The following is a 22,786-nucleotide window of genomic DNA, read 5'->3' as shown; positions in this document are numbered from 1 at the left end:
GGCTGTCAGGGAGAAAGGGTAATCAACCTAAGGGCTGCTTGGATAGTGGAGGTAAATGTGATTGAAATGGATGTATCTGCAGATGGTGATCGTTTTTAGCAGATGAATGATTCTGTCTACCTGGATGTGATTTTCAATCACATGTTTGGAGTTCATTTCCCAGCATGCCTTGTGGTGTGAGCTGCTTTTCTTCATCCTCCTCCACCTGCACCTCCTCCTCTTCCACGCTTCATTACTCCTCATCTCTCATGGTTGGTCTCCTCTCTCATCACCTTCTCATCCTCCTATCTCCCTACAACTTATTACTCCCACTACCCAGCATGAATCAGTCATCTGCTCTCATCGGTCTCTGGCTGGAGAGGGAGACCCTGGATTCACCCACTTTATCCAAAAGGTCAACTTCACTGTGATTTATTGGAGGGGAAAAGTAAGAAAGACATTTTACCATGTCTGCCATGTTTCTGTTAAACTGTTTTTACACACGAAAGCCGGTGGACACTCTAAAAGAAATGCCACTCAGTAGTGATAAATATTATATATGAATTATATCCACGGGCATCAGAGCTGAAACATGTTCGATGTTTCATAATAATAAAACTACTCACATAAACCACTCACCACTAATGCCTACACATACGTATGTGTGTTTAAACAGGAAAGTGACTTCCCACAGCGTTTACCTTGTAATGTTATCAGCCAAAATGAATGCCTGTGATTGGCCAGCTATGCACAGGAGAAGTTAAGTCGTCCATATAGAGTTTTTGCAAGCATTGGAGCCATTGCTCCATCACTGACTCAGTGCACACAGCAATGACTAAGATAAGCTGACATTAGCCACCATAAGCTACTGGTCAAACCAGAACAGTTTCAGCTTGGGCAGCAAAACCTCTGTATGTGTTAAATTGAACTGAAAATAGTGTTGTGTTTTCTTTCAAAAGTTACAAAGTCCCGTTTTGGCAGGCTAAATGTTTAAGGAACGATGTGCTCCAAAGACATCTGAAGCAACATGAAGATTCCCCAAAATCATAATACATAATAAATGTTCAAGGTTGACAGTAAGAAAAGCACTGTTTGTTCATTCTTTCATGTACAAAGGTGGACGTGTAGAGAGAAAAATAAACTGACACTGGGTGCAAAAACACAGCTATGATGTTATTAAAGTCAATAAAGTTAAGTACAATCACGATTACGTAAGCTCCTTTCGCACATGCATTGCAAACCTAAAACTTTCGCGACATGAACCAGCAGGGATGTATGTGAGAACGCAAATGTCCAATTTGGTTGGACCGGGTATGGAACAGAGTTTACCCTGCCAGCTCTCTGGGACAAAGACTGTTTAATCTCTGAGTGAGCCCGTGTGAGAATACAGTTGTGGATTCTCCAGTGGATTCTCAGAGATTGGTTTCTTACGTTAACTGGAGAGACGACAAGATCCTGGAACTTCTAGTACTTAAAGTAAAGACCAACGGATGGATCGAAATAATCAGAATCAGAATGGTGAGACTCAGTTGTTTATGTGTATGACCAAATTATAAAGGGGCTTTGTTGGCATGGTGCAATTCCTCTGACAAGTAAAAATTTCCACTCAAACTGCAGTTCAAAAGCAGTTGGAAACTAGCCGTTTTAAAGTATCTTGATTTCCTCTATAAGCTGTGGGTTTATAAAAGGGACAAACTGTATAACTGACATTCTGGTGTTTTTAGAGCACCAGCATGCACAGCAAGCTTTCTTTCATTCTGTTAATTTACATATTATATACACAAACAGAAGGCCAAAATACACACATACAAATACAGCATCAAATGGAGAGATGTCAGAGTGGGGCTGTTGGGGGTTTGGTGTCTTGCTCAAGGGCACCTCAGCAGTGCCAAGGAGGTAAACTGACACCTCTCCAGCTACCACCTTCAGACTCGGTCCATAAGTGGGACAGGTGACCCTCCAGTTCCCAAAAAAGTCCCTACAGAGAGAGCTACTGCTGCCAACCGGTCTCTTTTCAACCTCACAGAAGCAGAAACACGTTCTTGGTCGTCTTTTATGTTAAAATGCTAAATATATACATTGTTACCTGCAGAATTGAGTATTAAAACAGTTACTCCACCAATGAAACAGAGCAAATAATGACTAGTATAGGAAACAAAAATGAAATATGAAGACCGTGTCTCACCGAATGTGTTCGTCAGTGATGGTGAAGGCCTTGCAGAGCGGCTGGGACGTGTTCAGCCAGATGGCCGGGTTCTTCTCAGCAGCCACAGATGTCTGTCCTGTTATTGGAGCAGAGCTCATGTGCAGAGCGCTGGCAATGGCTGACAGCAGAGTGTCATCGCTGGAGTCTGGACCAACACCTGTAGAAAGAGAGGTCAGAGGTCAGGACTGAAAGACATGGACTCGGCTACCATGATGTCACCCATTGGTTTGTGGACTGCCCGTTTTGAGGCCTTGAGTTTGGCATTTTGGCTGTGGCCATCTTGTTTTTTAAAAAACAGGTGTGGCAATATTTGGACAAGAGAGCAGAGCTGAGCACTAAGCCAGTGTTGATTCAATGGCGCTGTGCTAGGCTGAACGCTTACTGATGATTTCAACCGGCTGATCGTGATTCACCCGATGGACTATTGCCTGTGGCTGAGCTGGGAGCTCATGTACTGCCAGCACTGCAGTGACACAGAGCCAGTTGAAAACATGCAGTTTCTTTTCATTTCACAGCTAACGCTTGAAACCAGCTAGCTAACTTTAGCTTTGTTGGCTAGGTACAACCGAACACTGATCAAGACATTTGCAGGTGACAAAATGTTACAATTAACTTTGATGAAGGGAAAACCCACTGTGAGAGGGTCAAAGTCCTGAGACTTTAACACAGACAACACCCAAAACAAGTTCACAGCTATTTTAATGTACGCAGTGCCATCGAAAACCTCTATCCTGTCGCTAGCACGGCAACCTGTCAATCACATGGTAGCCATGCCTTAAAGCGTGCTTTATCATCTATTTTATTCATGGGGCCATAATTTACTTAATGAACATCACACTGCATTGAAGAACACTTGAAACTAGAGATTGAGATCATAAACTCATTAGAAAAAATGTTTACTGAGGAAATAAATCAAGTGAGACATAGGCTCATTTTATCATTGACTTCTATACAATCAGACTTCTTTTTGCAAACAGTGGAGTATCCCACATTAGAAAGCAGGTTTAGGTCCATTGGCTTCTTTTTTTTCAGAATCCAGAGGCTACGTCCATCATGCGGTCAATGGTTCAGGTTCATGATGGAGACTTACTCTGCAGGCCTTTGGGTAGGTCCATGGTCCGCATGACTTCCTCTGTGACGTCTGATGACCGTAGACCTTTCAACCTCCTCTCCCAAAATAGCTGCAGGCAGACAGACGGCAGACTGAGTTGAGTATCTGCAGTGGACTGTAGGACCTGTGTAGTTTCAGCCTCATTGTTTTCTGATCGGCTTCTTGCCTGAGCTGGAGTTTGCCACTGTGTAAAGATGCCAACAGAATATTTCCTGCTGCTGCTTCACATTAAGAGCTTTCCAATGGCAACCAGCGGAAGGCTTTTATTGGAAAGCAGCTACAGGACATTATTTCAGTGGATCAGTTTTAAGTGCTGCACGGAAGAACAGTGGAACTAAATACAACCACAACTCCTTTACTGCTGATTCTGCCCCGCACAAAACAAGTGTCCGAACTTACAGGAAGTCTATTGTGAGAACAAAAACTGTGAGATTTGTGTTGTAGTCCTGACATCAATCAACTATAAATCAAAACCTACACCATAGGTATCTACGGGTAGACTCTTAACCTCCTATGTCTACTTTAGATCCAGCTTAAAGGTGCAAGATATGGCCAGATTGTTAATGTACTAGCATTGTGCGTGAAGAAGCAAGAGCTATGATGTTTTGTCAAACTTGTGTATCTAGTGAGCTGCAGATATCTCTACTGAAGTTAGCATGCTAACCAGCTAGCCCTGGCCCGGGGTCATCCCTATGTTCCCCAGTCGCATAATCCTCTGCCTTGGCTGATTTAATTCAGCATTTTGTCAGGGTTACGGTTAGGGTCAGGGTGAGGGTCAGGGCTAGGGGCTAGGGTTAAGCCCAGTTCAGACCAAAGATTTGCAACAAAAGTGTTTTAGAAAGTTGCAGGTGAGAGTTGCAGGAGTGGCAACTGACACGTCTCGTCTGGACTTTTAGAACGTAACACAAGTCATCTGTTTCAACAGCCAATTAAGTCTCTGCAAAGTATGTTGAAAAGGCGGTGTTGGACGGAGGCTCAACGAGGGTGTGAGAGAGGGAGAGAAAAAGAGAGAGAAAGGGTCAAGCGAGCAATACACTGAATAAGGAGAGGGAGCGCCGTAATCCAGAACAAAGCAGTGCATCAGGGAGATAAAACGATATTTTCGCCGTTTCATCACAACTAGAAATGCAGCTGTAGCAAGCATCTCACTGTCTGTCCTCATTTATGTTTTATAATACAAATTATATCCAGCTACGCAAAAAAAGCCTGACAAGGAGATGGACAAAGCATAGCTTTTAAATTTCCATCCCCTAATTACATACATATAAACACAAAAAGACACACAGCAAAACAAGCAAACAAACAAACAAAACATTGCAAACTCCCTCAACAGTCCTACATTTGTCCTATATTTGTTCATATATTTATTTATTTAACCACCTCCCTTTCTTTCTTTCCTACTGTACAAGTCAAACATCTGTTGTTTAAGTTTCTTTTAAACTCACTTGGGCCTTTTTCTATTTCTAATGTTTTCAGTCAAACTATTCAAACTAATTACTCCACAAACTGAGGCACTCGTAGATTAAAGGGTTGTTCTTGTTATTCTACATGTCATCACACCATCTATCATTCCCCCTGCAGAACACTGAGTGCGTGTGTGTGTGTGTGTGTGTGTGTGTGTGTGTGTGTGTGTGTGTGTGTGTCTCATGCTGCTTTTCCCATGTTACCTCAGCACCCTCTAGTGGCCCCAGTCGCCATAACAACCTGATTTCCTCCAGCCTTGCTTGTGCGTCAGTGTTACCTCGCCCTAAGGCATTGCCATGGCGACACCAGAATGTGGTTGCGTGTGTGTGTGTGTGTGTGTGTGTGTTTGTGCGTATGTTAGCCTCTCACCTGCCTGGGCTGCTCACTAGTTCTCTGCTGGTCCGTCTTCACCTTGTTGCCGGGGTGACTTGTAACCTTGGTAACGGGCTGTTTAAAGATGGACGCTGTCTGTCTGATTGGCAGGGCTGTGTTCAGGTCTGGTTTACCTCCCTGGATGAAACAGAGACAGAGTCTGTGTTGGTGACATGCTTCCTTTCTTTCTCTTTCCCTTCCCTAATTCCTTCCTTTTTTTCCTACCTTCCCTTTATCCCACCCTTCTTTCCCTCCTCTTTGCATCCTTCTTTCCTGGTCTGGTTTACCTTCCTAAATGTTAGACTCTTTCACATACATATTTTGCTAGATCCTCCACTGGGGCACCCTGGTAGCTCACCTGGTAGAGCGTGTACCCCATGTACTGTACAAAGGCTTCCAGTCATCACATTCTCTCTCTCTCTCTCTCTCTTTCCTCAATCTTCAGCTATAAAATGATGACAGAAAAGTTACGCAGCTTCTTTTTTTTCCCCACTGAACCAAACAACGCTGACATAACGCTGTCCCCGTGTGTGATTTTAGATAGCATGCCAGCATTCCAGGGGCAAAGAGGCGTGGCGTGTCAAGTAACACACTAGCGTCGGCGTCTAGTGTGTGTGCGTTTAGTCCCGTCCTGCCAGCTGTCCCTTCCACACAGACATCGATTCGGTTCCGTATCTACCTCTGCTGCCGGTTTAACGGTTTAACAACTCTTTGTGTGTGTGTGTGTGTGTGTGTGTGTGTGTGTGTGTGTGTGTGTGTGTGTGTGTGTGTGTGTGTGTGTGTGTGTGTGTGTGTGTGTGTGTGTGTGTGTGTGTGTGTGTGTGTGTGTGTGCATGTGTGTGTGTCTGTGTGTGTGTGTGTGTGTGTGTGCCGTGTGTTATGTGTGTGTGTGACAGTTGCGCTTAAAGGGTTAACTCTAAGCTGAGGTTTCACAGACAACAACAGGAAGTGCGTGTGTGTGTGTGTGTGTGTGTGTGTGTGTGTGTCCCAAGTAATGATGTGTGAAGAGCAGCAGCACAAAGTGACAAACTGTGTCAATAAAGCGCACACACACACACGCACACACACACACACACACACACACCTATATATGGAGTATGAATGCTAGCCCTTTGAGTGTGCTCAGCCTCACGGCACAGTGGATTGACAAAGAAATAGTGTTACACTCCCAGGACAATATATTTTGATTCTTTTTGTTTTGCTTTTACATTTACAAATAAAACTACTGTCGGCAAGTCTGGCAGATCAAATTTCGAATGTTTACAACTTTCACACCCCTCCCCCTCTACCACCAAGCTCCTCTGCTCCCTCCCATCGAGTGCTCATCATTGTGCGTGCACCAGATTCCTGTGAATGTGCCTGTGTTTTCTCTCATCAATAAACAACATGGAGTACATGCTACAGCGAGGTAGGCTGGCTAACTCACTCATAGATAGCAACTGCTAACGTCATTTAGCCTGTGATATTGTAACATGCGCAAGGGGGATGTGGCTTGTGCACGAACTGTGCCTGAGAGTCAGCTCTGAGCTGAGTGGACAGGATGATACGGGCACTGTGGATTTTTGCAAAACAAACATCAGGCTCTATGTGCACGTAGAGGCGTGATTTTTCTAAAACTGGATAACTTATGTTGTTCTATCAGAGCATAGTGTCAGATTCAGTGAATATGATCAAACAAATGTTGCCGACTGCGACTTTAATTACTGTTTCACATAATATTTTTTTGGCAGTAGTGAAAAATGAGCTAAAGGGCTTCTGAAATGTGAAAGGTTATATGAAAGCTTATTCCATTTGTATGCTTGAATTCATGCTCATACAAAGATAATGTAATGAAGGGATGATGACTTTAAAACTTTTTTACATTGAAGATTTCTTTGTTTACGTGTCAAAAAAGGGGGGATACATAACAGCAACAACAACAACAACAACACATCTGTATCATTAGGGGCCAAATCGACATTTTAAACATGGGTAACAGCCCAGAATTTCACATCAGTGAATCCCCTTTTCATACAATTGGTTAAAATCTCATAATGCTGTTTAGTAGGCTGCTTGCATAAGCTATACCAGGCTAAACAGTGACAACTATCTCTTAAGTCCATGTATCATTGGAGTGGCTCATTTTCATCAAGCTTTCTCAAAACATCTGGCCTCCCACAGAAGGTCTCTGTCTGACCATCAGGTTAGTCTCCTGCTCCCCACAGGATGAACCCTTTAGATGACATGACCTCACTCCAGCATCACAACCAACTTTACATTTTTTCCAGCTGCGATCGTGGTTGGTTATTTTCACCTTGTGAGTTCGTCTGTGTGTATGTGTGTATGTGTGTGTGTGTGTGTGTGTGTGTGTGTGTGTGTGTGTGTGTGTGTGTGTGTGTGTGTGTGTGTGTGTGTGTGTGTGTGTGTGTGTGTGTGTGTGTGTGTGTGTGTGTGTGTGTGTGTGTCATCTTGGCCAAATATGGTTCTGGAGACACCTACTGGAACGAGAACTGCCACAGAGGTGGTTTCGAGTATTTTGCCAGGTTTGTCTGACTGTCTGCGCCCAGATTTTGTCACCACAATAGCGTCGCAATCGTGCACGATACAGTCACGGAACATTACAGGAGTGTAGTTGAGATTAAAAAGAAGGTTGAGTTGGCAAATGGTTGTTATCCGAGCGAGGGGGGCGTAAGTAGGGGGGGTAGAAAGTTGGGAAGGGGCGTTGGCTCCCCCCCACGTTACGCCACATGCCCAATTTAGAGTCGTGGCTGGGGTGATGGTCTGTGAAGATGGTCTCTAGTTTGACTCTACTTTCATTTTGTGGTTGCAATGGTCATTGCAGCCTCTATGAGTCACTAGGAGAACTTTCCATTGGTTTTTCAGGTTACTTTGGGTCACGAGGGTCACGAGTGTCCATGAACACCTACGCCTGATGGTCAAACCTTCCTTCCTTCCTGTAATTCCACTTCCTCCTTTCCTTCCTCCATTTCTGTGTGTGTGTGTGTGTGTGTGTGTGTGTGTGTGTGTGTGTGTGTGTGTGTGTGTGTGTGTGTGTGTGTGTGTGTGTGTGTGTGTGTGTGTGTGTGTGTGTGTTGAAAGAACATTGAGAAGTTTCATTTTTCTACACACTGCTGTGTGGGAGGAGTCAGTGCTCCTGTTATCTTTGGTACAAAGACTGCACCACACAGACGACACAAAACCACACACAGACATGCGTACGTGCGTAGAGGCATGCAGCACACACGCGCTTGACCTCTTTCTCACACACACACACACACACACACACACACACACACACACACACACACACACACACACACACACACACACACACACACACACACACACACACACACACACACACACACACACGCACGCACGCACGCACGCACGCACGCACGCACGCACGCACGCACGCACGCACGCACGCACTGATCTGTGTGGGCGGAGCTTATGTTTCTGGTCTGTCTGTCAGCGGAGTTTAAACCACAGCCACGTGACAATCCTGTTTTCTGATTGGCTGTCACGGAGTTCTCCATCAGAGCTATACTACAGAAGCTTTTGGGCATCAGAAGAGAGAGTGTGTGTGTGTGTGTGTGTGTGTGTGTGTGTGTGTGTGTGTGTGTGTGTGTGTGTGTGTGTGTGTGTGTGTGTGTGTGTGTGTGTGTGTGTGTGTGTGTGTGTGTTTGTGTGTGTGTGTGTGTGTGTGTGTGTGTTTCAGCTGACCAAAGGTTGGATGATCATTCATATTTGATAAGATGGATTCCAGAACACGTTTATGAGTCCCGTCTGCTCTCAGTGTGGTTCTTCCGGAGATGTCACAGCTGAAAAGGACTCACGTAATGCAGCTGATTGAGCTGTGGACAAATGCTTACAACAAATATGCTAATATGCACTTTTACTACAGAGTATGGTCTCGACCTGTTCTATATGAAACGTGCCGTGAGATGACTTCTGCAGTGATTTGAGGCTAGATAAATAAAACTAAATACTTTTAACGTGGACATGACACTGATGGCTTTATTGAGTCCACTTTAGCCTTTTGTGCTGGGCCAGCAAAAGCTTTGCAGAAGGCACAGTCGACCTAAGCCCAGTTCAGATCAAAGATTCTATACGAGACCAGATGAAACTTGCAACGTTCATGTCTGCAACGTTCTAAAACTTGCCAGTTCACACCAGTGAGACGAGCCGAGACAGTGTATCAACTCCGTAGCAACGGCTCTCTGTACTTCCAGTCTAACCTCTGACTTTTCAGGCTTTTTTTGCGTAGCTGGATATAATTTGCATTATAAAACATAAATGAAGACAGACAGTGAGATACTCGCTACAGCTGCATTTCTAGTTGTGATAAAACGGCGATAATATCGTTTTATTTCCCTGATTCACTGCTTTGTTCTGGATCATGGCGCTCCCTCTCCTTACTCAGTGTATTGCTCCCTCGACCCTCTCTCTCTCCCCCTCTTACACTCTCGTTGAGCCTCTGTCCAAGACGGTCATTTCAACCAGCTGACAGTTTGTAAGTGACTTGACCAGTGGACTTTGCTACGTTCCAAAACGGCTGCTGGTGATTTGACGAGCTGAATCACAGGCGCAAACATCAGCCAGTTTGAGTCCAGACGAGACGGGTCAGTTCACACCGCTGCAATTCTCACCTGCAATGTTCTAAAACGGGTTTGTTGCGTTGCGAGTCATTTGTCCGCACTGGGCTTTAGTCATCCCTGACCACCCGCTCATGGAGGAATTTTTTCCTCTCCCTTCTCGGTGGAGATACCCCAGTTCCCCAGGGGAGAAAGCAGTAGGTTTACATTTTTTTGTTCCAATACGTAGAATAATTTGCACTGAACCATGACTGTACTGCTCAGCAGCACTGTATCATGCCGTCCACCCCAATGGTTTTATATTTTGAATGAAGATCCATCGGTTTTATTTGGTTGTAACCGTTTTGATTGTCGCATGTCCTCTTGTACATTTGCTTTGTGCTTTTGCTCCCTGCTGCAACTCTGAACTGAACGGAACTAAAGTCAAACCACACAGGACACAAGTCTAAGTCAAAATGCCCACAAGAGTTTCATCTGCTTTAGGAGCATTAAACCTCAAAACACTAACAAGAGAACAAGTCAGAGTCAAATGCCCATGACATTGAAACAAGTCAAGTTTAAACACTGACAAGATCAAGACACGTCTTAACAGCCAAGCCAGACTGCAAGCGTCAGCAGGGTGTGTGCGTTGGCGAAGCTGTTGCTTTTTGTTTCTCCGCCCGTGTTAACAGGTTAGAGCAGCCACACTGCCCTCCTGAGTCTGCGTGTCAGCTGTGAGTCAGCTATAGAGGTCTCACCTATTTATACTGTGACACGCACAAGTGGCTCACAGCAGAAAGAGACAGGTAACGGTTTTTTGACATCATAACAGCACTTCCAATACAGTTTCCGTGTGTAGGAGGAATATGCCACAGATGTGATAAAAAATTAAACATTTTATTATTTATGGCCACTGATGTTCTGTTATTATTCATGTAGTATGTGCGAGCTGCAGCAGTTTCAGCAAGGCAGCTGTTTGCGCACTGCTCACGTTCTGGTCTGGCTTGACACTTAAAGTTGGACTCCTTAAAAATGAAATCTATTTAATTGTACTTTATGTTTCTATCGATCAAAGAGCGAGTTAAAACAATGGTGACTGATCATATAACCCACTAATAAAAGCACTTGTTGCCTTTTTGCTGAGTTTCCAATATCTGTGTCTGTGTGTAAAAAAAGTCTCCATGTCAGTAACACTGCTGACAGCGGTTGGTCTGTTGGCCCAGATCGTCACCGACAGTTATGCTGCATTCACTTGTTATCGGAGATCAGAATTTCAAACTTCTGAGTTAGATTGTAGTAAGGTAAGAAGTATATTAAAAATGTGTGTGTGTGTGTGTGTGTGTGTGTGTGTGTGTGTGTGTGTGTGTGTGTGTGTGTGTGTGTGTGTGTGTGTGTGTGTGTGTGTGTGTGTAGAGTAGAGAGATGAATGTGTTTCAAAAAAGTTTACAAAAGAGCAAAAATAAAAAGTCAACACACATAGTGACCGTGAACGTGACAAGATGGAGGCTCTGAAAGAACAGACTCACCTGCAGTTACATCTTACTGCCACAGAGGCCGCTAGGAAAAAACTTATCTCAAATCTTATGGAGTACAACTTTAACCGGTACAGTGCGACAGGGCTGACTGTTGCGTCGCTTCACATCAACAGTGTCTCACCGAAAACAATGGCACTTGTACACACTGTAAAGACTACAGCAAACAGCCAACTAGTTTGTATGTTTTTCGCCTGCACGAGAGGAAATAACTCTCAAGACCAGCAGGCAGCAGTAGTCTGTATTCGGCGCTCAAAAACTAACACCTTAAACATGTAAGTAACGTTAGACAAACATGACCTACCACCTTAAACATGCAATTAACGTTAGACGAACATGACCTTCCACCTTACACATGTAAGTAACATTAGACGAACATGACCTACCACCTTAAACATGTAAGTAACATTAGACGAACATGACCTACCACCTTAAACATGCAATTAACGTTAGACGAACATGACCTTCCACCTTACACATGTAAGTAACGTTAGACAAACATGACCTACCGCCTTAAACATGTTAGTAACATTAGACGAACATGATCTACCACCTTAAACATGTAAGTAATGTTAGACAAACATAAACTACCACCTTAAACAATTCAATTCAATTCAATTTTATTTATAGGGCCAAATCATAACAAAAGTTATCTTAGGACACTTTACAAACTAGGTAAAGACCACACTCTAGGACTTATTTATGATTTACATAGACCCAACAATTCCCCTGTAGAGTACAGTGGCAACGAAAACTTTGTAAGTAATTAAAGATGAACAAGACCTACCACCTTAAACATGTAAGTAATTATAGACAAACATGACCTACCACCTTAAACATGTAAGTAATTATACACAAACATGAGCTACCACCTTAAACATGTAAGTAACGTTAGACGAACATGAACTACCACCTTAAACATGTAAGTAACGTTAGACGAACATGACCTACCACCTTAAACATGTAAGTAATGTTAGCCTAGCCTAGCTACCTGCCCATGTTACAACAGTCGCCTGGCTGATTTTTCTGACACATTCAGAATTAAATCAAATCAAATCCAAATCAGATCAAATCAGCTTTATGTATATAATACCTTTCATGCAAAAATGCAGCCCGAAGTGCTTTACATTAAAAAAAAATAAAACAAACCCCCTTGGCATCCCAACTCCTTCAATCGTGTAACACACACACACACACACACACACACACACACTGACATACTACACCGATATGTACACCCCCCCCCCTCCCCCACCACAAGATAAAATGTATGAGTATGGCTGAGCACGGATAGACCGAGTGAGGTAACACCATCCTAAGGGGGCCATTCCAACCACGAGCCCGAGCCAACGGTTACAGGGGACGCCGCCACAGGGGACGCCGCCACAGAGACCACCCCGACCCAGACAGATAGGGACCCATACCACAACCATAAAGCCCTGGGTCAGGACTCCCCAACTACCCAGGCACGGACAACCCCCAAACAGAGCTCTCGGAGTGGATGGCCCCCATTAGAATCTGAAACAATTTGCCGGTGTCATTTAGAGACAGTCTCTGAGGCTATTTGCGTCGATTAGTCGACTTGTCACTCTAAATGAAGACCACTGGTCGACCAAGAAAATCTTTGGTCGAGGGCAGCCCCATTAAACAACAACAAGATCGAGACAAGTAAGCGATGATAGAAGGACGTCTGGAGACTGTAATAGAACACTGCAGCTCTGATACATGTACACTGTCACATGAATGACAAGAGCAGAGGACAGACAGAAAGTTCAGCAGCTAGTTGGCAGGGTTTCACCCACACATCACACTCATTGAGTGTTTGTCAACTGACCTGCTGAACTGTCGACCTGTTGCAGGAAGAGCTGCGTTAATCTGATAATCTGATACACCACACACCCTCCCCCACAGCTGTGATCCATCAGTGTTACCTTGGCCAAGCTGAGCTGGTCATGTCGCAGTCTCTGTTTGTTCTTCTGTAGTTTTCCAGGCATCATCTTCCCCGTCCGGAAGTCGAAACATCCCAGATCCACTGAGTTTCCTAGGTAACGGGACAACTGAGGCTTACTCCTGAACTTCTTTCCTGAAGGACTGTAGGAAGACAGGAGGAGAGAGTCAGACAAATGAAGACAGTGTGATTAGTCAGAGCTATAGTGGAGACCATTTAGGGCGCATTCTCGTACTCTCACTTGGCCCAGATGATCCGAGCTGTGCTTTAGCCTGATTCTCCCCCCTCCCTCCTCCCGCATGGGCCAGGACCACTTGCACTCACATTACTTGAAATGATCTGAGCCTCGGCTCGATTACTTCTTACTTGTACGTCATCACTCTGCAGAGATTTAGTTTTGTCCAAATGTTTTTGAATATTTTCATCCGACCAAATCTGCAGTAAACACTCCACCTCCGCATCAGACCAACTTGAACCGTTCGGTGCATCATTTCAAATGTCCGTCTCGGGGAACAGTGGTAATTAAACAGACATCAGGACTGCCGTTAAATCTTGTACATGTGCAGTCGTTATTTACTAAAGCCCATCTTCCTCAACAGGCCACAGCTGGGAAGCGTACCGCACTTAAGCACAGAGCAGTTGTACTCAAACAGGTCAAACAAACTAGACTTTAGCTGGGAATCGTGCTTTGGCACAGTACGAATGGATAATGTGAGTAAACCCGTCGTTGCATTGTTTGATCATGTTTAGAAACCAACCAGCATTGAGAGTGCAATTAGATCGGATCGCTCAGACCACATTCGGAGTTGGTCTGGACCACATGTGACCACATTCATTTAGCAGTGTGTAGACGTGTCCTGGGCCACACTGAAGGACTGCCTACTCCACTGTAAGCGGAACTATGTACTTATTCACAGGCTTTGGGCACAACATCTGAGCTCTTGTGAGTTTGTATTATTAAACATTATTATTTTGAAAATATTTCTCAGTGAATGGTGTGTGTTGGATGTGGTTATCATACTGTCGCTGATGTGTCTATGTTTTTCATTCCCAGCTCTTATAGTGCTGTGGTTGCCTGGTAAAGACAGCCGTCTCTACCTCAGACAGCACTTCTCTCTACCACCCTGAAACACTTTGATAGCATTATCATGTTTAAATACCTATACCATTCACTGCCCAGTTTTTCTGGGGGTTTTTTTTAAGATTATTTTTTTGGCAGTTTTTCCAAGCGTTTATTAAATAGGACATACAGGAAATGGGGTGAGAGAGAGAGATGGGGAGACATGCAGCAAAGGGCCGCAGGTCGGAGTTGAACCCGCGGCCGCTGCCTTGAGGACCTCCAGCCTCTTTACATGGGGAGACTGCTGTAACCACTGTTCCACCGGCCGCCCCGTCGTCCATATTTTTAACCGAGAAACTGCAGTTTCATGTCACGATGCCAGATGAATCAGTGAACTCTGTGGAGTGGGTGGATTCTAGGGTCTGGACCCAGGCAAGAAGTGACCTCATTTTCCAAAAATGTCCTCAAGGTCTCTAAAGGTCTAAAAGTGTAATTGGTCCTCACAGGGATGGAAGTACAAGAGCAAACAGAGTCATTCAGCTGTGTCTGACATGTAGGTCAGCACAGCAAAGATTCGCGTGTGTGTGCGTGTGTGTGTGTGCGTGCGTGCGTGTGTGCGTGTGTGCGTGTGTGTGTGTGCGTGTGTGCGTGTGTGTGCGTGTGTGTGTGTGTGTGTGTGTGTGCGTGTGTGCGTGTGTGTGTTTGCGTGTGTGCGTGTGTGTGCGTGTGTGTGTGTGTGTGTGTGTGTGTGTGTGTGTGTGTGTGTGTGCGTGTGTGTGTTTGCGTGTGTGCGTGTGTGTGCGTGCGTGCGTGCGTGCGTGTCGGAGACTGAAATGAAAATGAAATCAAATAAATTGATTGAAAATTAAAATCTAAATTTGAAGGAATATTTCTATTACTATTCATATTTGTGTTCTAAGTGTCATGTGAGTCCGAACCTAAATTAAAAGAGGAAGAATCTGAATAAAGATCTTAACAAACAGCATGAGCTTGTGAAGACGGAGCTGTCCGAGGCCCCAGCTGGGTGTTGCTGCTCTTCCCGTAAGTCGACCCGCTGACTGGTTCCCTTACTGGAACTGATGAGTCACGTTTACAGGGTAAACTGAAAGTGAACTGATCATCAGCTTCATGTCAAAGGTTCAGGATGTGACGGAGCTCAGATGCTTTTGACTCGGAGCTGTTAATCTGATCGCGCCTCGCCTCCACTGCTGATCAACAGGAAGTGAACAGCCGGCGGCACTGAGGCGTCACAGCCTCACCACAGACCTGCACTACGTGTGACATCATTTCCTCTGTGATCTTATGTAGCACTGCAGTAGTTACTGAAGATACGGAATCAGAAAAAAGGTTGAATCTTTGGACAACTTTTAATGTGCAGAATGAATGCAATGCAACATACACATTACTGATTTTTGTTTTCTTTGTGTGGATTGCACTTCCATAGAGTTGGCGGACCTGTGAGAGAGAGAATTATAAAAAAAGGTCAGAAGAAGGGGAGATGTTCACATTAGCGTTCCAGTGGGCTATTGGGAGTGTTAATATTAATCTGTATAGTTTAGAACAGGGCTGCCCAACCCTAATCCCAGAGAGCCACTGTCCTGCATGTTTTAGGTTTCTCTCTGCTCCAACACACCTGAGTCTAATGATTTGCTCGTTATCAAGCAGCTAAAGCTCGTCACAGATTTGAAAATCATTAGAGTCAGGTGTGTAAGAGCAGGGAGGAACCTATAACATGCCAGTCGGTGGGCCTCCAGGAGCAGGACTGGGCAGCCCTGGTTTAGAAGTTAGTTTATATGTATTTGTAAACAGAATTATGTCGTCAATTATTTCAGAAGGTTCAAGTCGGTTGTGTCTCATGTTGATTTTAGATTTGAATATGGATTTAAGTTGTGAGTAATTCATAAATTGATGTCTATCTATTCCGTGGTTCTGTATGAGGTCTTTGAGGTCTATAAACTGATTATTGTTAAAAAAGATGGCGGAGATGTATGGTACCTTTTTGTGACCATGTGTGGTAGTGAAGAGGATTATTGTGCCGTTGGAAGTCAGGGTTCTGCCATATTGCCGTGTGTTTACATGGTGCTGGAGTGGAGCTGAAGATCTTGAGGACTTTCCACCAGGCTGTCAGAGCTGTAGAGAGGACTGTGGTTTTGAAGCAGGGGTGTCGTTTGATGGTCGTATTAAGGAAAGGTAAAGGCAGTAACACTGTTCTAGATCTGACCATGAGGTGTTATGGTTGGTTTGGTGAATCCATTTTGCAATATATTGCGTTTGATTTGCAAGACAGTACAAGTAAAAGTTTAGTGCATCCAGTCCGCCTTGTGATTAGCTGTTTTTTAAAGTAGATAGTTTAATTTTGGCTTTCTTATTTTTCCAGTAAAAGTTCATGACAGATTTAAAAGATTTGAACCAATTATCTGTCGGTAAGATGGGTAGTATTGAGAAAAGGTAATAGATGTGGGGGGGTTATTTTTATTTTGACTGTGGCTTTTCATCCTAATAGTCAGAAGTGCAGCGGGAGGGACTGAGATATCCTGACTTTTTCTTTTCCTTCTTTTGTAACACCTAATTGCAAGAGTGCACAAGTGATAAGCTGCAAGGATTGGTCGATTATCAACTTTAGAGTAATTGATAAATTGCTTTGAGTCATTTATATATTTTTAAAAAAAAGTAAAAATTCTGATTGCAGCTTCTTAAATGTGAATATTTTCTGGTTTCTTCCCTCTCTGACAGTTAACCAAATATCTTTCCAGACATTTGAGCATGTCATCTTTGGGAAACACTGATCACCATTTATCATCATTTTATGATACTTTATATAACAAACAAATAATCGATGAAATGATAAATTAATCGACAGATAAAATGATAATGAAAATAATCACTAGTTGCAGCCAATGGGGAGACTCCAATGTTCGACCGACCAGTGGTGTGACTTCACGTGAACTGTTGTGCGAACAACATCTGGAGTTTTAAAAGCAGGAAACAGCTGATCACAGGAACAAGAGACAGCTAGTCATCACCTGGTCATCACGTCGACCGAATATGGACCGTTGAGATGAGCGATTGGAAAGCCTGTGACATCTGTGGGAGGCTGACCATCATGGCAGAGAAAGTCGTAAATTCTCAGATCACGGGAACGGTGAAAGATGGGGATCAAAAAGGTGGCCTAGGAACTTTGCCGACGTGGTTTTTGTCGGGAGAAGAAACAAGTGATCGGCAAATTAAAGAACTTGAGAAAAAAGTTCAACGAGGTCAGTGACCACAATAACAGGAGCGCATCTTTGTGCTTCACGTCACATGTTTAGGCTACGCCTGTCCCAGATAGCTGGCTTTTGGGAATATTACGCCTCTGTTTCACATGGACAGGACATTAAATTGCAGCCTTTCCTTTGCTTTTCTGTATAAAAACAATGAGGGACTGAGTTTTGCGTTTACAGGACTTGGCCTGCTTTGCTGCAGCAAAGGGTTTCACCTGAGCCAGTCCATACAGCAATGATAGCAATCATACCATCTCAGGGTTATTAGTATGCAACGGTTATCATGCAATAATGTATAGAATTTTTTTTTTTTAAATGCACTCGCAATTTTAGGTATCGGAATCGGTTGCAGGAAGGAGAAAATCGGAACATATCTAAGGTTAATTGCTTCTAACTAAGGGCGCACTCACACTGTCCGTCCGTACCGTGCCCCGTGCTTTAGGGTACTTGGCCCCCCTCTCTCTCCCCCGCGGCCCAGGCCCGTTTGTACTCACACTACCTGGGCCTCGGGGAATGCTTCTTGCTGCCTATATGTCATCACGCCGTAACACGTCACACACATTGATGACGTCATCGCGATGCGTCACTTTGTTTACAAATCTGTCCATAGACCTCTGAGTTTTTGTGCGTCTTGTCGACTGTTTTTGAATATTTTCATCGACCAAATCTGCAGTAAACACTCCACCTCCTCCGTGCATGCTTGGGCACTGTACGGATGGACAGTGTGAGTGCGCTCTAAAAAACAGATAACTTCAGTGCAAAATGAACATAACATGCAAGGATCAGAACGTAAGTCGTCGTCCAAATAGTATAAATATTACTGTAATGCAGTTCGGCTGTTGTTTTTTCAATATAGCAATAGAAACAATATAGAAATATATATATTTATATGGTTTTGATGATAAATATTGTCATATTGCCCAGCCCATGCAAGCCCTATTAGTAGAATTTGAGGTTGATTGAGATTTGTTGGACAGTTGTACATGTCAGTGAAACATAAGTCGCAAGCCATTTTTATGTGGCATACAGCAAGAGTCAAGCCTGTGAAGTGACCCGTGGCAGTCGAATCGGGGCGAGATGCAGCGCTGCGCCGACATGACACTGAAACATGAGTGGTGTATCATATATTATGACACTGCTGAGACAGTATGTGCCAGTGAATACAAGTGACACATCACTGTCTTAGGGTTGGGAAATAACTGGAAATGATAATTTATCGTCTGTCAATTGAATCATCTCATGATGATGTTAAGTCGGACGTGACAGCCTTTCAAAATACAATTTCTGGGTCCAAACGCTCCATTAAAACAAAACGTGAACAATTACGATCACCTCTTTTGTTAATTAGACATCTTTTTTTATCGACAAGACAGAGGTGGAACGACAATTACGTTGTTTTTTATAAACTCAGATCTGTTCAAACAACGGGGAACACGGCACTGCAGCATTGGAGAAATACGAGGCACGGACCGGCTTGGACCCTGAAGTCTTATTTTGAAGGGCATGACGTCATGACTTAACAGCCGGAAAGGAATATCGATACACAATTACGTCGTCTAATCTCGATAACAACATCCACATACTGACTTAAATTTGTCAGTAAATCTGATGTGTAGAGTTTAGAGTCTATATACAGGAGTATTACAGAAACAGGCTTTACTATGTTATATTTTATATACAGACTATTGAATTTGCCTAGTAGCTACAGGAGACCAGAGTCTGTTTGAGTCTGTTTGAACCCGTCCCCTCCAGCAAATCACACCATAAAACAAGGATTAGAGGAGTTAGCGTTAGCCGTTAGCATTAGCCGTTCCAGCTAAGTAAAGGTTAAAGTGATGTTAGCGATCAAGGAGAACCGTAGACATTTGGGCGTGCGTTTGAATGGCGTTTCTCTCCTTTCTCTCAGTCCATGGAGTGAATGCTCGGCCTATAGTGACTCTGGTTTTTGCCCGTCTCCGCTCACTCAGCTGCTGGGACAAATAACGCCCCCTTCACTGAGGCTCCGAAGCAGCTGCAGGATTGGCAAACTCCATTTCACCCAGTGCCAGCCTACAGTAGCTGCACCCAACAACAGACAACCCTGGCAACCAGCAACGCCCAACGCTATTGGCTACAACCATGGAAACACAACGGGGCGGAAAGTCGCTGGGAGACTTGCTCCATGCGCTCCCTGTAGGTGCAACGCCGCAATGCTACGCACCCTGCTGCTACGCTCCTCTTTGTGGGTTTGCCTTGGCAACAGCTCCGCTCTGTTGCTGTTCTCAATCGTTTCTGTCTGGTTAAATCACAACATCAATGTCTCTTTCTACTCTGAAAAAAGAAAGATTGTCACAGAAAACCGTCAGTTCACCAGAGAACGGACAGAGAAGTTTTAGTTTCTGTCTCTGTGAAGCCTGTGTTTACTCCGCAGCCATATCTGAGTGTAAAGAGGAGAAGTTGATAAAAATCCTGCTACTCTGCATTTATGTGACGTTCATTTGTGTCAGTCCAGTTTCTGATGAATAAACTAATGTTTCATATGAACTTGTCAGCCTGGTAAAGTAACTAGAAACTGAAGTAAAAGTAAAAAGTAGAATATTTCCACTGATTTGTTGTGGAGTAGAAGAATAAAGTAGCATGTAAATAAAAATACTCAAGTAAAGGAGAAGAGCCTCAAACTTTACTTTAGTCCAATAATGGAGTGAAAACCTCTGGTTCACAGGTTTGTTCATTTAACAAGGATTGTTTTTGACAAGCTTGTTGCACTTTGAGACCTATGACTAATATTTACATTGATAAAATAAAGACAATATATTGTATGCCCTCCTATGTCACTGTAGTGTTTTACAATATCCATTGATGTGATGCTCATATTTTTCCGACCCCTCATTTTGGATAATTTTCATCAACCGGCCCCAATTCCACATTAACTGACCAGCCCTGCTATAGGATATAAGATCTATAGCATGTCACTGGGCTGACATAACATTCATATGGATCCATGTGGCAGTGTTCATTCATGTGAACGCCCACAGGAACACGGTTACGCTACACCGTAACGTGTGTGACGGTAACAGAGTCCGTGATCAGCTGTCATCAGCAGAGGTGACGATGACGGTCAGAGCTAGTGACGTGACCCGGGGGGTGAGTGAGCGATCACCGGTTTGATCGCCGGCTGATCGGTGACGAGTGTGACGGGGTACCTGTAGTAGTAGACGTCGCTCTTTCCAGCGCTCAGTCCGGACTTCCTGATCACTTCTTCTTTCTTCCAGCCGGGCGGCAGAGCGGGACAGTCCGTCCTCTTCCTCTCCATCATCGCTCACCTATTTACCCCACGATCAGGCTCCGATCGGACCAATCGATCGCTCGGTGAACGCCGGTTAGGACCCTCCGGGCAAACGTGGTGCTTGTAGACCCAGCGGAGGGAGCAGCAGCCCGGGCCGACGTCACGGTCGTTACGTTATCGGCGGCTCTCCCTCCCTCCCTCCGCCCCAGCTGTTTACGCTGTTTAATGCGGGTTAAGTCCAAATCAATATAGTATCCCGGTTCAGAGTGTGAGCTGGGATGTCCCGGGTTAACCTGCCTACGGGTCCGGATTGAGTTCAGTTTACCTCCGTAGAGGACCAACCGCCCGTCTGATCTGATCTGAACTGGACCAACGGCAGGCTGTGACGTCTGCGATATCGCACACACACTTACACACTTACACACACACACACACACACACACACACACACACGCATAGGCTACACGCGCGCTCTCAGAGATCGTCTATTCTGACAGATGGATGACTCGGTAGTGGTTCTAACCTCACAAATTAGATAGGCCTATACATTATGAGAGGCTATGAGAAGATAACAATAATATAAATAGCCTAGTTCAGTCAAAATATTACATTAATCAACCAATATAGAAAAAGTTAACTGATAATTTATAGCATAAATAGATAGCCCAAATAAACAGAGTAGGGGAGACCTGGGATGGTTGTAACACAGATCAGTTGGAAGTAGCCTCTACACCGCAGTCCATTCTCTCAACTTGATCCAATCGTCCTCGCCTACAGGAGCCGCCATCTTGTCAGACTTTGACTCCTCCTCATTTCCCATGCCCATAAAAAGGGCACGTATGTGACGCTGGGGGGAGGGAGATACGTCTGTCTGGCTGATTTCACAGAATTAGCCACGTTAGCTCACATTAGCTCACATAAGCTGCCAGAGGCCACGCCCCTAATTATTCATAAACTTCAACATCCAACAAAATAAAAAATAGCCTGGTACAAAAAAATACCCCCACCCTCAGTGTTGTCATGGAGATATGATCTAAACATACATGCTGTGGTGGGGGGCTTGGTTGTAACACTTTTAATTTCTCTAATCAGGAAGTTAAAAAATCATCTCATGCACTCTGCACAGGCTCAGTTTAGTCCTTAGTTTACATGTGAGACACAAAAAAAATCTTAAGATAAGAAAGTTTTTATTTCAACCTAAAAAAAATTTGTGTTGCCTGCTTTGTAGTTCAGCTCATCAGACTGAATACAATTCACTTTGATGTCTTTCTTACAGACAGAAATGTCAAAACTGGTACAACCATTTTGGGATTTTCATTTTTTTTAACTTTACTGAGCCTTTCTTTGGTACATGTGCTCGATTTCCCCATGTTCCCTGTTCAGCAAAATTATAAAGAAAGTTGGTCCAATCAAAAATTACAAAAAAAAATATTTGATCTTTTTATTCTGTCTATCAGCGGTTAGCTAAATTAAACTAAACACAGAGCTATGCAGTTCTGTTTCACCATGTCAGGTCTAAAGACCAGTATGAACCAGCCAAACCATTATTATTTTAGGTCCTGAGATTGGCCAATATGTTTACCTGACAGTTAAACATATGACTAATCTTATACGATGCAAAAAAAGAGAGAAATCCATTCATAACAAAATGAGAGGTAGTAACTTAATTAATGAAAAGAGTACAACAAATACAAAACAGTTGCAAAGCAGTTTTTGTAATATAGCACCAATCAATAATCCTTACGGATTACTTGATGGGTCGACCACAGTATGTCAGACTGCAGGACGGAGTGTCTGACACTGTGGTCAGCAGCACTGGAGCTCCACAGGGAACTGTTCTTTCCCCATTTCTGTTCACCCTGTACACCTCAGACTTTCAGTTCCTCTCTGAGTCCTGCCACCTGCAGAAGTTTGCTGACGATTCTGCAATTGTTGGCTGTGTCAGTGAGGGAAAGGAGGAGGAATACAGGGGTGTTGTGGACTCCTTTGTCAACTGGTGTGCAGCTAATCACCTGATTCTAAACGCCACCAAG

General features: G+C 44.0%; 1 protein-coding gene across 1 annotated transcript in view; it reads right to left on the bottom strand.

Annotated features, from left to right (window-relative positions):
* Positions 1 to 21,101, bottom strand: part of mbd2 (methyl-CpG binding domain protein 2) — a 38,334-nt gene extending 17,233 nt beyond the window's left edge. The window contains exons 1-5 of the mRNA XM_083929319.1: positions 20,671 to 21,101; positions 13,152 to 13,311; positions 5,130 to 5,270; positions 3,276 to 3,366; positions 2,165 to 2,342 (exon numbers count right to left, since the gene is read on the bottom strand). Of these exons, the coding sequence (XP_083785445.1) occupies positions 2,165 to 2,342; positions 3,276 to 3,366; positions 5,130 to 5,270; positions 13,152 to 13,311; positions 20,671 to 20,783 (683 nt within the window). The 5' untranslated portion in view covers positions 20,784 to 21,101. The remainder of the gene's footprint in view (positions 1 to 2,164; positions 2,343 to 3,275; positions 3,367 to 5,129; positions 5,271 to 13,151; positions 13,312 to 20,670) is intronic.
* Between the last annotated feature and the right edge of the window lie 1,685 nt (positions 21,102 to 22,786).

Source organism: Echiichthys vipera, assembly GCF_963691815.1.
Source record: "Echiichthys vipera genome assembly, chromosome: 16".
In the NCBI taxonomy this organism is placed as follows: domain Eukaryota; kingdom Metazoa; phylum Chordata; class Actinopteri; order Perciformes; family Trachinidae; genus Echiichthys; species Echiichthys vipera.
Note: the sequence above shows the minus strand (reverse complement) of the source record. Positions and strands in the feature narration are given on the sequence as shown.